This window comes from Thamnophis sirtalis, unplaced genomic scaffold (genome assembly GCF_051295495.1).
Source record: "Thamnophis sirtalis isolate CommonGarterSnake01/CBP01778 unplaced genomic scaffold, rThaSir2_p1.2 scaffold_3, whole genome shotgun sequence".
Classification (NCBI taxonomy): Eukaryota; Metazoa; Chordata; class Lepidosauria; order Squamata; family Natricidae; genus Thamnophis; species Thamnophis sirtalis.
Genome location: NW_028261383.1, coordinates 157,091,964 through 157,105,687, shown reverse-complemented (window position 1 = coordinate 157,105,687; position 13,724 = coordinate 157,091,964). Strand labels below are relative to the sequence as shown.

At 40.5% G+C, this 13,724-nt stretch overlaps 1 protein-coding gene across 2 annotated transcripts in view; it reads left to right on the top strand.

Annotated features, from left to right (window-relative positions):
• CTDSP2 (CTD small phosphatase 2) overlaps positions 1-13,724 on the top strand; it is a 57,375-nt gene that overhangs the window by 29,770 nt on the left and 13,881 nt on the right. For both annotated transcript variants that reach the window (XM_087710542.1, XM_087710540.1), the window contains exon 2: positions 13,203-13,351. In XM_087710542.1, the coding sequence (XP_087566668.1) occupies positions 13,203-13,351 (149 nt within the window). The remainder of the gene's footprint in view (positions 1-13,202; positions 13,352-13,724) is intronic.

Below are 13,724 nucleotides of genomic sequence, written 5' to 3'. Positions count from 1 at the left end.
AGTTCAACAGGATGGCTGGTAAACATTGTTGGCCGTATGATAGTTGGGGAGTGTTTGGAAGTTTGGCCAGATGTCAGAATCATGGATATGACAGAAACAGAGAAACTATATAGAATAACTTTTATTTTCCTCCCCCACCCCCCTCTTCCTGTATGTTGTTAACTGCATAGAGGCACAGAGCAGGGATCTCTAACCTTGGCAACTTTAAGCTTGGAGGACTTCAACTCCCAGAATTCTCCAGCAAACTTTGCCAAGGTTGGAGATCCCTGATATAGAGCATATTTTATTTTTTAAGAAAGTGTTTGTGATTTAGAAAAATATAAATAACAGCAACACGGTTTCTAAGGCAGTTAATTACAGATAATACACACGTACATGCGGAGAGAGAGAGAACGGTTTCAAAGGTAGCTGCGGAAATCTGCAAAAATATTTTCATGAAAAGAACGATGGAATTCCATTACCTATCATGTCTTACCTGTCTTCTGCTGATGGATTCTGGGTGGGTTTTATTGTTGTTTCTATTTTTTCTTCCTGTCACCACTGAATACTTATTTTCAAATTCCATAACGATCCAAACATGCTCAAAAATTAAATAGGATTTTTTAAATATGTGTTATTTTGAGCACCAAATCTGGATCCATTTAAAATGTCTGCTAACATCTTCCTCCCTCCCTTTCTCATTTTTTCTTTTTGAGAGCAGAGTTGTCATTAAAAAAAAGCCTGGAATAACAACAACTTGTGCAATTTTCCTGTTTCTCCCATTGTTACAATTTTGGCAACAGCTGGGCTCCCCGGGTCTGCTGCTATTTGTTCAGGAATCAAAAAACAGTCGAGCCGTTTGAAAAAACGCTCCAGATTGTCGTCTTCCGAGAGGCCTTTAAAATATAAACGCCATTTTGTAATTAATTCCTGAGCAGCCTCTGGCTCTGCTGCGCGATGTATCATGGCAGTTGTACATGGAGGAAATCTAACCTCCCTTCCTAGAGGGGGATTTTATACAGGCAGACTTTCCTACTTGGGCTGAAGCAATTGGATGGTTTACTCTGAATGCGGTATGCTTCACACACAATAGACAGGGGAATGGAGGTTGCTCAGGGATAGGACTCACACAAAGTTTCCGGTTCAATCTACCACATCAAAAGATTTCCACCTGAAACCCTGGCAGTGGTTGTCTTCATGCATTGCACAGAGTGCTTGGCAGTTGGCAAATCTGACTTCACACACCTGGACCTGCCAAAACAAACCCACATTAGAGTTTAATGTGAGGTGTCAACCCACTCAGGATGAGGAACTTGTTACCCTCTGGATGTTGTTGAATTACACGTTGGTGTTGTTTATTATTGTACGCACTGACTTAGCTAGCTGGGAATTGTAGTTGAGCATTTGGGCAAGAGCAATAATGGCAACTCGGCAAAACTGAACTAGATAAGCCAACTGGCCCAGTACAGATAGTCCTTGATTTAGGATTGCAATTGAGCCAAAAATTTCTATTCTTAAGTGACATATTTTTAAATGAATTCTGCCCCATATTATGATTTTTCTTGCCATAGGTGTTAAGTGAATCACTATAGTTGATAAGTTACTAACTCAGATGTTAAGTGAATCGGGATTCCCCATTGATTTTGCTTGTCAAAAGGTTGCAGAAGATGATCACGTGGCCTGGGACACAGCAATGGTCATAAGTATGAACCAGTTGCCAAGCATCTGAATTTTGATCACATGATTATGGGTGCGCCAAACTATGAGAACTAACTATGAAAAATGACCGTAAGTCACTTTTGTTCGGTGCTGTCGTAACGTTGAACGGTCCCTAAATGAACTGTTGTACGTCGAGGACTATCTGTACAAAGTGACTTTGGGTATTCTCATTGATAAAGCAGTGGTGATGGAGTGTTGGACTGGCACCAGAGAGATCCAGGATCAGCCACAGAAGCAGCTGGGTGTTTTTGAACCACATGCTGCTTCTCAACTCAGCCTAACTTACACGGTTGTGAAGAAAATTAGGATAACTTTGTTTGCTACCTTGAGCTCCTGAAAGAAAGCTGGCTGCAAGTTAAGGAGAAGACTCTCCTTGCAGCACCAGCCAGCCCATTCACACCTGCATCTTGTCATGTGATGACATGCATGAATGAGCTTGTCTGTAGAATAAATGGGTACATCTGCCAGAGGAAGTCAGATTGCTTTTGGCTCCTTCAGCCATGTTGGGCTTTGTCTTTGCTAACATGAGCCAGATAAGAGACAAGGGAACTAACTAATTTAAAGGAGGACAACGCCAAATTTTGTAGATTCCCCATTACTCTTCTTCAGGCCATTTTGTGTGACTTTGTGTATCTACCTGGAAACTGGTTTTGTGCAGTTTTATGATAATAAAATGTGAACCAAGAATATAATGAGGATGTCATGGGATTTTCTCCGGTGGCTTTGCCAAAATAATTTCATAGAAGGAAGATGGAATGGAAAGCTTTTTGGGGAGTGTAAATCCACTGTTTTCAAAAAGCTTTTAATGAATGTCTCCCTTCAAATTTTTAGTATTCAGATAAACTTCAGCTTTTAGAGTTATTAGGTGATCTTTTAAAAAAAAAAATTAAAGAGCAATTGCTATAAATGATGGCTTATTGGGGCTAAGAAAAGATTAAAGTGGTGAGCACATACTCCTTCTCAAAAATGTAGCCACTGTTGCTTTAACTTAGAGATGTCAAACTCGGGGCCCGCGGGCTGGATGTGTCACGTGCTGGGCATACCCATCCCCAGTTTAGGGAAGGAAAAAAAGTTGTGAAATTTCACATGACAACAATGTGACGCTGCAAATTTGACACCCCTGCTTTAACTTATTCAAGAACGAAAACCTTAGGTGTTTGGCTCTCCAATATTTATTTATCTATTACATTTTTATCCCACCTTTATTTTTTTATAAACAACTCAAGGTGCTGAATATACCTAATATCCCTTCTCCCTCCTATTTTCCTCACAACAACCCTATGAGGTAGATAGACTGAGCTGAAAGAGAGTGACTGGCCCAAGAGCACCCAGCTGGATTCCATACCTAAGGTGGGGCTAGAACTCACTGTCTCCTGGTTTCTAGGCCAGCACCTTAGTTACTACACCACCCTGGCTCACTAATGGCAAAGTACATAGCTGAGGTTATAAAAATATATTGCCAAAGTGCATGTCTGAGGTTGTACAAATGGCTCATCCTTAAACATAATTTACGTTTTCCCCCAGTTTTTCAAGTTCTCTCTGTCTTCTGCTAACCTTTCAGCCAGCCTTCATTGAAACTGGCAAGGAATGGTTCCATTGGCCAGAATTTCTTGTTTCCATTTCTTTGTTTCCAGTGTAGCATAAAGTAGTCACAAATAAAGGATACGTTGCAATGTGGTTTGTTCAGCTTAATACAGTGCAGTCCTACTATTTTATTTTTATTTCTGTTCTTTGAACCAGGCTATCATGGCTTACTCAGCAAAAAGTGGTTACATTCTAGCTAGGTTGATGGGCATTAAGATAGATGTGTTCATTTACATATCAGCACATTTAGCAAAAACAAATTGTTTCCTGTAAAGGTGTTTGGGGAAAAACCAAAAAGAAGGAAGTACTGCCTTCTTAATCCTTTCCACCTGACCAGAAAATAAAATAATAACAGAATAACAGAGTTGGAAGGAACCTTGGAGGTCTTCTAGTTCAACCCCATGCTCATTCAGGAGACCTTATATTATTCCAGACAGGTACACGAAACAAAATGTTAAAAAAAATATGATATTTATGTAGTTACTTACCAAGCACATCTAAATTATAGTAAAGTAACCAAAAATATCTTTACAATCTCCAAGGCATGTCACAATTTTTGAACACCTCTAATATTTGGAAATTGAAAAATTTGACATGCCGTACATTCAGTCTCTTCTTAAAAGTCCCCAGTGATGGATTAGCCAGAACTTCTGAAGGGGCCATTCCACTGGTTAATTGTTAACCAGCCAATAGAGAATTGGTTAGAAAGAGAAGATGGTGGCTGTTCTTGGTTAAAGGACAGAATAATGGAGATAAGACAGCCAGCTGAAATAATGCAACAAATGGAGAAAGCACATGTTTGCACCTTAAAAACAGCTCTGGGATTTGTTATAATATTTGGCCTCACATACACTACAAGTGGAGCATAAGTGGAAGAAGGCTGCACCGACTGGAAAAAATCTCAGCAGTGTGGTGAAGATAAGAAGAGTATATAGTATAGGAAGGGCTCATGGGAAAAGCAATTTTAGAGTTCCTCTTCTTTACTTTTTTCCCTCCTAATCCTCTAATATCACAAGGCCCATCTTTAGTTCATGTTGTAGATGTAAGCAGTAGAACATTTTAGGCACATCTATTTATTTGTATCCTGTTTTATTATTTTTATAACTCAAAGCGGCAAACATATCCAACATACCTTTGTCCTCTTATTTTTCTCCACAACAACCACCTTGTGAGATGGGTTAGGCTGAGAGAGAATGACTGGCCCAAAGTCACCCAGCTGGCTTTCATGGCTAAGGTGGGACTTGAACTCACAGCCTCCTGCTTTCTAACCTGGTTCCTTGACACTAAATATAGCCGGGCTACAACTGTCAGCCTTCGTTGTCATTGACAGTGCAAAATCAAGAGGGCTAATTTTACTGTAGCCCTTTTTTTTTCTTTCTTTTAAGTTCCGTAGGGCCAGGAATCAAAAAACAGTATTTTCCTATTTCTTCCATATTGTATTGCCCATGTAAGAATCACAATTGCAGAAGTGCTTTTATTTTCTGCTCGGAAAAAGTCCCATAGTGTAGAGAACATACATGTGGAAAGAGGCAGAATATAAGTAACGGTGGGCTTCAAAAATTTTAGCAAGGGGTTCTCTGCCTAGTTGCTGGGAGGGAGTGACCTACTCGGCTGGGGGCATTTTTGCAGGCTCCGGAGGCTTTCCTCGAGCCTCTTGGAGGGCAAAAATGGCCTTCCCAAGCTCCGGAGGCCCTTTAGAGCCTGTTTTTTGCCCTCACCAAGCCTCCGGGCACACCCACATCCAAAATGGGCTGCATGGAGACTCCTGGAAGGGGTGGGCAGAGTGGGCGGGGCCAGCCAGGAGTGGGATTTGGGGGTTCTCTGAACTGTACAGAATCTTAGCTAGAGGTTCTCCCCAACCCCTGCGAACCCCCAGCAGCTCATCCCTGGATATAGCTAGTCCTTCATTTAAGGTTGCTCAGTGACTGTTCATAGTTACAATGGATCTTCCTGGGGATACTTATGACCCAGTTCTGCCCAGTTTTCTCAACACCCAACCTTTTGACAACCGGCCTGCATTTATGCCTTTCACAGTGTCTTGTTACATGACCTTTTTTTTTTTTTTGCCAAAATGTGGCATTTACTTCCAGCTTTTAACAAAACCAATTCATAGTGAACAATTGGTTTGCTTAACGTCCACAGCATTCACTTAACAACTCTGGTGGTCGCTTTATGTATGCCATAAAAGTCATAAAATCAGGTTGGTCACATAGATGACTTGCTTTATAACCATGACTACTTACAGCTGTAATAGACAGACTTAAGATTTATGGTCTTAAGTCAAGGCTATCTGTAAATTCCCTATACCCATAATACTATAGGTCTAAAGAGTAGCAAGTTTTAAGCATAGAGAGGGAAAGCTTTTGCAAGATATTTTGGTCCATGATTCCAAGAGTACGTTGAAATATTTCGGCATTGAGTTTTTAAAATCCCTCTTATTATGGATGTTTGTCTTTCACAGATGAGCATTTTATGATACAATCAATTTATATTTTCAGTTGAAGTGGGCAGAGTGAATGCATTGTACCTTTTCCCAATTAATATTTCTAAACCAGCAGAAAGTATGTGCATTTAAGGTGAAAGTACTACAGAGAAAATTGTTTTGATAGTGACACCTTTTTCTCACCCAGTTAGCATGTTATAAAGATTCGTGATTGAATTTGGGACAATTTTTGGATAGTAATTAGGATCATTCTAGGCTTTGGGCTGTGAAACTAAGAATACAGAAACTGGTTTGGAAGAGAAAAATCTCCAAAAGGCAGAATTTCTATTAGCAAGGGAGGAAGTTGGATATACTTTTGAATATGAGCAGATCTACACAAATGGGCATAGAGGGACAAAGTGTGGGCTGTCCCCTTGCCAGGTATTTTGTTTTCTTTTGTTCAAAATGCAGGGCAGGAATTAAAATAGATTCTGATAATTTTTTAACACCTTAAAACATCTGCTAATGGTACAAGGGCTTTGATATTGGAACAGTATATCTAGGAGAGATTGAATCCTCCTATCCTTTTCCCTGTCTGAAATTGTTATGTGTACCTAACTATGATGTCACCAAAGTGTCAAAACATGTGCTATGACATCACAGTGAATCTCTGTTCTTTTGTATCTGCATTGTAATGTTGTGTGCAAGTATGAAGGAGTAGAGTTGGGTCACAGTGTCATAATGCACACATTCTTACCTGTCTCTTCCCCATTTTTTGTGTGATCCTGAACACTTTTTTCAATTTAATCCAAGTGAGATAGAAGATATCTTGGTCTGTCTGGGAAAACCTCATTTTAAAGAGATCTGTATTCTACTATTAATGATATGAGATATTTATGCTTAATAATTATTGCTTGTTTTTGCTCTCTCCCTCCAGATCTCTCTCTCATTTTATAACCTGTTTTTTACTGTATGAGCCTACATGCTGGAATTACCTTACATTGATTAGTTCTGTACATTGTGCTGAACCATGATTTGCTTGGCCATAGTTTGTTGACTAAATCATATTAGGCTGGCTTTAAATAACTAGCTAAGCCATGGGTGTCAAACTTGCCGCATCACTTTTCTGTAACATGACGTTTCATGATGTTTTTTTTCCCATTCATGGAGCTGGGGTGAGTGTGGCCTGCATGTGACCATCCGCCCCATGGCCGGCAGTTTGACACCCCTGTGCTAAGTGAAAGCCTCTCCCCCCCCCAAATCTGTAGCTTGGTGTGATATCAGCCTAGTGTTCCTTATCAATTGTAAGTTTTTTCCTAGAGAAGTTTGTGGTGGTCCCCTTAAAATCTGTGTGTTGCTTCTTCATTGTGTTCCTTCAAAAGTCAGAAACCAAACATTGAAGATCTGTGATGGAAGGAACAGAGACATATTTTGGAAAGTGGAGCTTTGATTTTCATTTGAAAAGTGCCAGATGTGGAGTTTGTGAGTTTTGGCAATTTTTTGCAGAGCATTGAATGATTGATAAATTTGCTCAAGAAGGTTGATTCTTCTTATCTTATTCTTATCTTTCCAGATTTTGGGGGGTAACAAAGATATGAAAGTATGTGGACGACTCCTTGTGAAATCTCCAACATAAGGCTGACCCACATTTTGATTTTTGAATTGCGCAGTGATGCCTTCCTTCTTAGTAACCTTTTTGTCCTCATTACAATCCTGTGAAGTTACGTTCGTGGTTGAGTAGAATATTTTCGCTGGGCCATCTGTAGTCATTGATCCAAACTCAGCCAACATCTTTTTGCTGCTTTCTGTGACTGATAATATTCAAAACTAATTTGCAAAGATGACAAATACATGTGCACAAATTATTTTTCAGGTCTACTTTGAGGATCAGAAATACCTATTTGAATTTACCTTGTAGGGTCTTGCTTGCTGCCAGTTGTAATATCTACTGCAGATATACCTTAGCTGAACCTGACAGCTGACAGAGAAGGCCTGTGATATAGGCATGAGAAGAAGGAGGAAGAGGAGAAGAAAAACTGGTGGCAGTAGCAATGCAGATGAAGGAAAAGAAAACATATTTTCTATAGTGCCTATTGCCAGCTTTTAATTTTGCTCCAGTTGTTGCAATATTGACTGGATTTTTCCCTTTTAAACTAGGGTTAAGGTGCAGTTTGCTGAAGGCATGAAATCAACAAATATATTTATGTTCTAGGGCCATGGTTTAACATTTCCCAAGATAAGTTTTATCATCCATTGCCAAATTTCGTTCTTTAGTTAAATGTTAACATAAGCCTTCAGGTCTTCCTCAAAATTGTCTTATCCTGGGAAACCTTCAGTAGAGACTTCAATCTTAATCCAGAATTGAAACAATGCCTATAAACAGGTAACAAAGTTCTTCAATCAGAACTGAAGAAGCTTCTTGGATGAGAAGCGAAATGTCTTCAAGGAAAACCAGAAAGTCCAGTTGCCTTTTAAAAGAGCATCTTTGGGACAACCATGACCTGGATAACTGAGAATCTCCATAGACAATGACACCATTTTCTTGGCAATTACTTCCTCCTACCTCTCTGCTTTGATTAAATCATATAAGGGAAGGAGAATTCATAGTCTGTTCCATTATTGAACGGTTCCTACTTTTAGATTTTTTAAAAAAAATTACAGCTAAAATTTAGTTTGTAATCTATTAAACTTTTGATTTCTTGTCCTGTTTTCAACTGTTTTGAATGATACTTCCTTATATGTGACACATTTCAGATGCTTGAAGGCAACTATCATGTCTCCCTGAAATCTTCTCCAGATTAAATACACTTGATACCTCCAACCATTCCTCCACTTTGGTTGCTTTCCTCTGGGTACACTTCAGTCTGTTAATGTCCTTTCTAAAATACAATGTCTAAACCTGAATGCAATATTCTAGGTATGGAATGACCAATGTAGATTATTCAAAAGTAATGAATTCTCCTGATAGTGATGCTGTTTTTCTGTGGATGCAACAGGATTTCATGTATTATTTTTTTTGCAGCTGTATCATATGATTGATTGGGTCATTTTCAGCTTCTGAGTCCCCAAGACAACCAGTTTCTATTTGCGTGTGATGCTTTTTCTGATCCTGTATTCATATCTCATATCTGTTGTCAACCCTTCCACTTGAGACAAGAACTTAGCTTTTATTTAGATGACGTTGGACTAGGCGACTTGTTCATTAAACCTGGAATCAAGTAGGAGTAGTTGGGTCTTGATTGGGTCTTGCTTGCATTGACAGATTTTATTTTCTTGTTAATTCTAAAAATATTTGGAGGATATTAGATTGTCCATTCCTGCCATACACTTTAGTCTAGTGTTGGCAAACCTTTTCGGCACTGAGTGCCGAAACGGGAGCGCATGTGTGTGTGCCGGAAACGGGGCGAGCAGCCACCCGGTGCACATGCGCACACTGAGCAGTTGCTCTTACGGTTTCTGGCATGTACATGCGCACCGGCCACTTGGTCTTACAGTTTCTGGCACGCATGCATGCAAAACCCAGCTGGTTGGTGTGTATGCACATGCCGGAACCCAGAAGAGCTCTTCTGGGTTTCCGGTACTCTCACATGTATGAAGACCAGCTGGCCGGCGTGCTCGAACCCAGAAGGACAACGGGCAATGGCTCGCATGCCTGAAGAGATGGTTCTGCGTGCCACTTCTGGAACGATCTCCCCGTTGAGATCCGGACCCTTACTACCCTTCCAGCCTTCCGCAAAGCAACTAAGATCTGCCTGTTCTGGCAGGCCTGGGGCTGTTGAATTATCCAGCCCCACTCGAGGTTACGACTGTTGTTGAATTTTAAATTGCTGTTTTCTATTTTTATTTTTGTACCCCCTCCCCTTTTTATTGTTAGCCGCCCTGAGTCTTCCGGGAATAGGGTGGCATATAAGCCAAATAAATCAAATCAAATCACATGTGATAGGTTTGCTATCACGACTTTAGTCTGTCAAAAAGTAACCCGTAAAGGATCACAAAATATCTGCTGACCATCAGTTCTCATTCTAATCATGCCTTGAACTTTTCAACCAAGCCCTTGGTTCACAGATCTCAGGCTTTCCCCCTCCCCTCTTACTCAAGTGAAAGGCTCTTTGCGACTCCTAACAGAGCAAATGAAAAGTTTTCCATTAACCAAGGCCAGAGTCAGAGGGACAGTATCTGACTTTGGATGGCCAGTTTGAGGTCTAAGGGTGTACCAGTGGTTTATTTCTGGATATTATACAATGACCTTGAGAACCAAGGGCGTCCATCCAAAGCAAGGTTTGGGTTTGATTGAGTTAAAAAAAAAAAAAGCAGTTCCCTTGTAGATTTGGAGATGTAAATTTGGGACATAGAGAGGATGCTTTTTTTATGATAACTTCTTACCTCCTTTACATAGGAGCAAGGTTTGTTGACTTTTAACATTGGAATCTGTCTTAGACATTCTGCTTCTCTTTCTTCTGCTTCTCTTTCTTTGTATGTTTGTCTCACATACAAATAGGACTTTGATTACTCGGCCTCTGAAAACTCCTTCCGTAGTTTGCAGAGCAAGCATATCTAAATATCTCTGCTATTGCAGAAGTTTTAAGACTTGAGATTTCATTGTTTTAAAGAGATCCTGTTTATTGATGGCAAAGAAACCGAAAGCAGTGCGTTACTACTTTCTGTGTTGTATCATACGGAGTATTTAATACAACATGTATTACAGTTGAAGAATATGAAAAAATAGGTAAAGGTTCCCTTCGCACATATGTGCTAATTGTTCCCGACTCTAGAGGGTGGTGCTCATCTCTGTTTCAAAGCCAAAGAGCCAGTGCTGTCCAAAGACGTCTCCGTGGTCATGTGGTCGGCATGACTAAATGTCGGAGAGCCGAGGTGGCGCAGTGGTTAGGGTGCAGTACTGCAGGCCACTTCAGCTGACTGTTATCTGCAGTTCAGCAGTTCTAATCTCACCGGCTCAAGGTTGACTCAGCCTTCAATCCTTCCGAAGTGGGTGAAATGAGGACCCAGACTGTGGGGCCGATATGCTGACTCTGTAAACTGCTTAGAGAGGGCTGAAAGCCCTATGAAGCGGTATATAAGTGTTAACTGCTATTGCTAAAGGCACACAGAACACTGTTACCTTCCCACCAAAGGTCTCCCCTATTTTTCTACTTGCATTTTTACATGCTTTCGTACTGCTAGTTTGGCAGAAGCTGGAACAAGTAACGGGAGCTCACTCCATTACACGGCGCTAGGGATTCGAATTGCTGAACTGCCGACCTTTCTGATTGCAAACTCAGTGTCTTAGCCACTGAGCCCTTGCTCAAAAATATCTCCCTTTAAATGGAAGTTTAATATTTTAAGAAATATTTGCCTTTAAATAGAAGCTCATGGGGGTTTAGAAATGTGGCAGAATAGTCAAAACTGGCCCGATCATTTTAAAAGGTCTTGGAGCTACTGAATTTTGGACTATCCATTGGACCACTTCATTCTCTGTTGCTTTCATACAGATCGCGGTTACATTCCTGCATGAGTCTCACTTACAGTTTGGATTTGAGGGTTCATAGTGCAGTTTTTTGAAATCGCAGTGCTGTTACATTCAGAAAACCTGGATCAACTCTTTGTTGCAATAGAGGTCTTGCAGAACACTTTTTATCTACTGTACGGTATTTATCTGTACTGTACAGATAAACGGGGTTGTTTTTGAATTCCAATGGAAGATTAGCCGAGCTGCATTTTCTAGGCTAATGTGCATGTGTGAACATTGTTAGTCTTCTTACAGACCTCTCTGAAGTTTGCAAATCAAGTATAATACTAATTCTGCAGCTACAGTAGTGTGCTTACTTCTAGAGTGTGTGTGTGTGTGTGTGTGTGTGTGTGTGTGTATGTTGTATTTGTGCTGATAAATAAATAAAGGGAGACTAGTATAGATCTATTTCAAGCTATTTAGCTCTCATCAGCTAGCCATACCCTTACTGGGAATCGAACCTGTGCTGTATTGCATCTTAGGCAGATGTGTTAACCACTAAGCCACAGAGCTCGACTCCTTATCAGCCAAGCCAGGGTGAAAGGTATCTATTTAGAGTTACAACCCCCGGTATGCCCAAATATGGGAGGAAGATCACTATACACACACACATACACACACACACACAGAGAGAGAGAGAGAGAGAACCATATGCTATGAGAAGGTGCACTCAAGACTGTAAGTTTAGATGTTTTTCCTAGTTATTTGGGTAAAGCACAGATTAAAAACAAAACGTGAGAGAACGCATGTAAAAACAAACACTTGCTAAACGTAACACTGTCCAGAAATGAGCTGCTTTTTCCTATTCATTGGCATAAATCATCCCAGGATCTTGCTCAAAAGTCCAGCATGTTGGTCGCTTTCCTGGATAAATCCAGTATAAAGAATGAGTTTATATGACTAATGCATTGTAACTAAATATGATTGGGGGACGGGGACACTTCAGGATAATCATGCCTTAGCTCTTCATATCCAGTCCTACTGGATGAACTCATGAAAGCTTACTTAGCTTGTAGAGTGCAACCTACAGTCCTGCACGGAAGTATCTAATTGGTCCAATGGCCTCTGAGTTTCCGTGCTCCTCATTGGCTGCCTATGAAATTGTCCCATTTCCTAGCATGCAAAGCCTCATTTCAGCCCATGTTTAGTAATCCTTTCTGGATATGTTCTGTCTGCAGAGACACAACGGCCACAGGTCAGATTAGTGCAGTCCTCCCCGCTTTTTTTATCTCTAGATACTTCCATCCAACTGTATTTGTGTAAAGGTAGTCCTTGAGTTGTAGCCATAATTGAAATCAGTATTATGGTCATAAATTGTGTTTGTTAAGTGAGTCTCCATGTCACCATACCCGATTTTACAATCCTTTTTACGCTAGTCGTTAACTGAACCCAATGGGTCTTTTTTTTTTTGCTGGAAATCAGAAATGAACTGAACTTTGGAACCGGGTTGTAAGTAGCTCTGGGGAAGTCCATTGTAACTTTAAATGGTCACTAAACGAACAATTGTAAGTCAAGGACTTACCTATAACCTACTTCACAAGTTTTCCCAGTCTTTCCATAAGTGTCAATGATGGAAGAGCATCCATGTATTGGTCAATATTTGTGGATCTATAGTGCCACCTGCTGGTTTCTCCTGAACATTGTGAGGAATGGAGGCAAGATTCAGCCTCTTCATTATTTTCATAACCTCTGACAAAATGAAGTCCTTTCCCCAAAGCTAAAGATTGACTTATTGACAGCAATAAAGCAAAGAAGAGATGAGATGTATTGATGGATCCATGTTGTTGTCCCGCTCTGTGTAGAGTACATTTGAGAATGTGGAAAAGAATTCTTTTTTTAAAAAAAAGTTGATTATTTTTGATTAGTCATCATCCAGAGTCCCTGAGGGTAGCCTGCCAAAAATGCTTATCTCGTGGAGGGGTATGTGTGAAATGTTCTCCTGAGCTGCAGACCTGTAACAAGTTCTTATTGTAACTATTCTTCTGTTTGTAGTGTTGGTGTCCAAATCCTCTCCGAAGAAGCCTCGTGGCCGGAGCATCTTCAAGGCTCTTTTCTGTTGCCTTCGTGCACAGAATGTGGGGCAGACGGCCTTTGGCAACAATCATGGGCTGCATAAGGAAGAGACAAACACCATTGCCAAGGTGAGGAAGTACGCGAGTGCGGTGACAGCTAAATCCACCCAGAGGGTTTGCAAATGCAATTAGTGGGCTTGGGAGCTACTTTATCTACCTCCTTTTTCTTTCTGGATTCTGGCATTCCTGATGTTAAATGGGTGTCCTTATAGGATATAACCTCTACCTGCTTCCCCAGGCATCAAATACTCACCTTGCTATTCTGTCTCTGAATGTCCTTTCTTGCTTTTAATTTTATCCTGCTTGTGTATCTCTCCTCTTTTTTAATTGCGCAAACAAACTCTTGATCCTATGCTCCGGAAAAAAAAATGCCAGTGGCTCTTTCTTTTGTTCTTTTATAAAATTGCCTGCAGCAGGAAAATACCTGGTTGGATTGGAATCA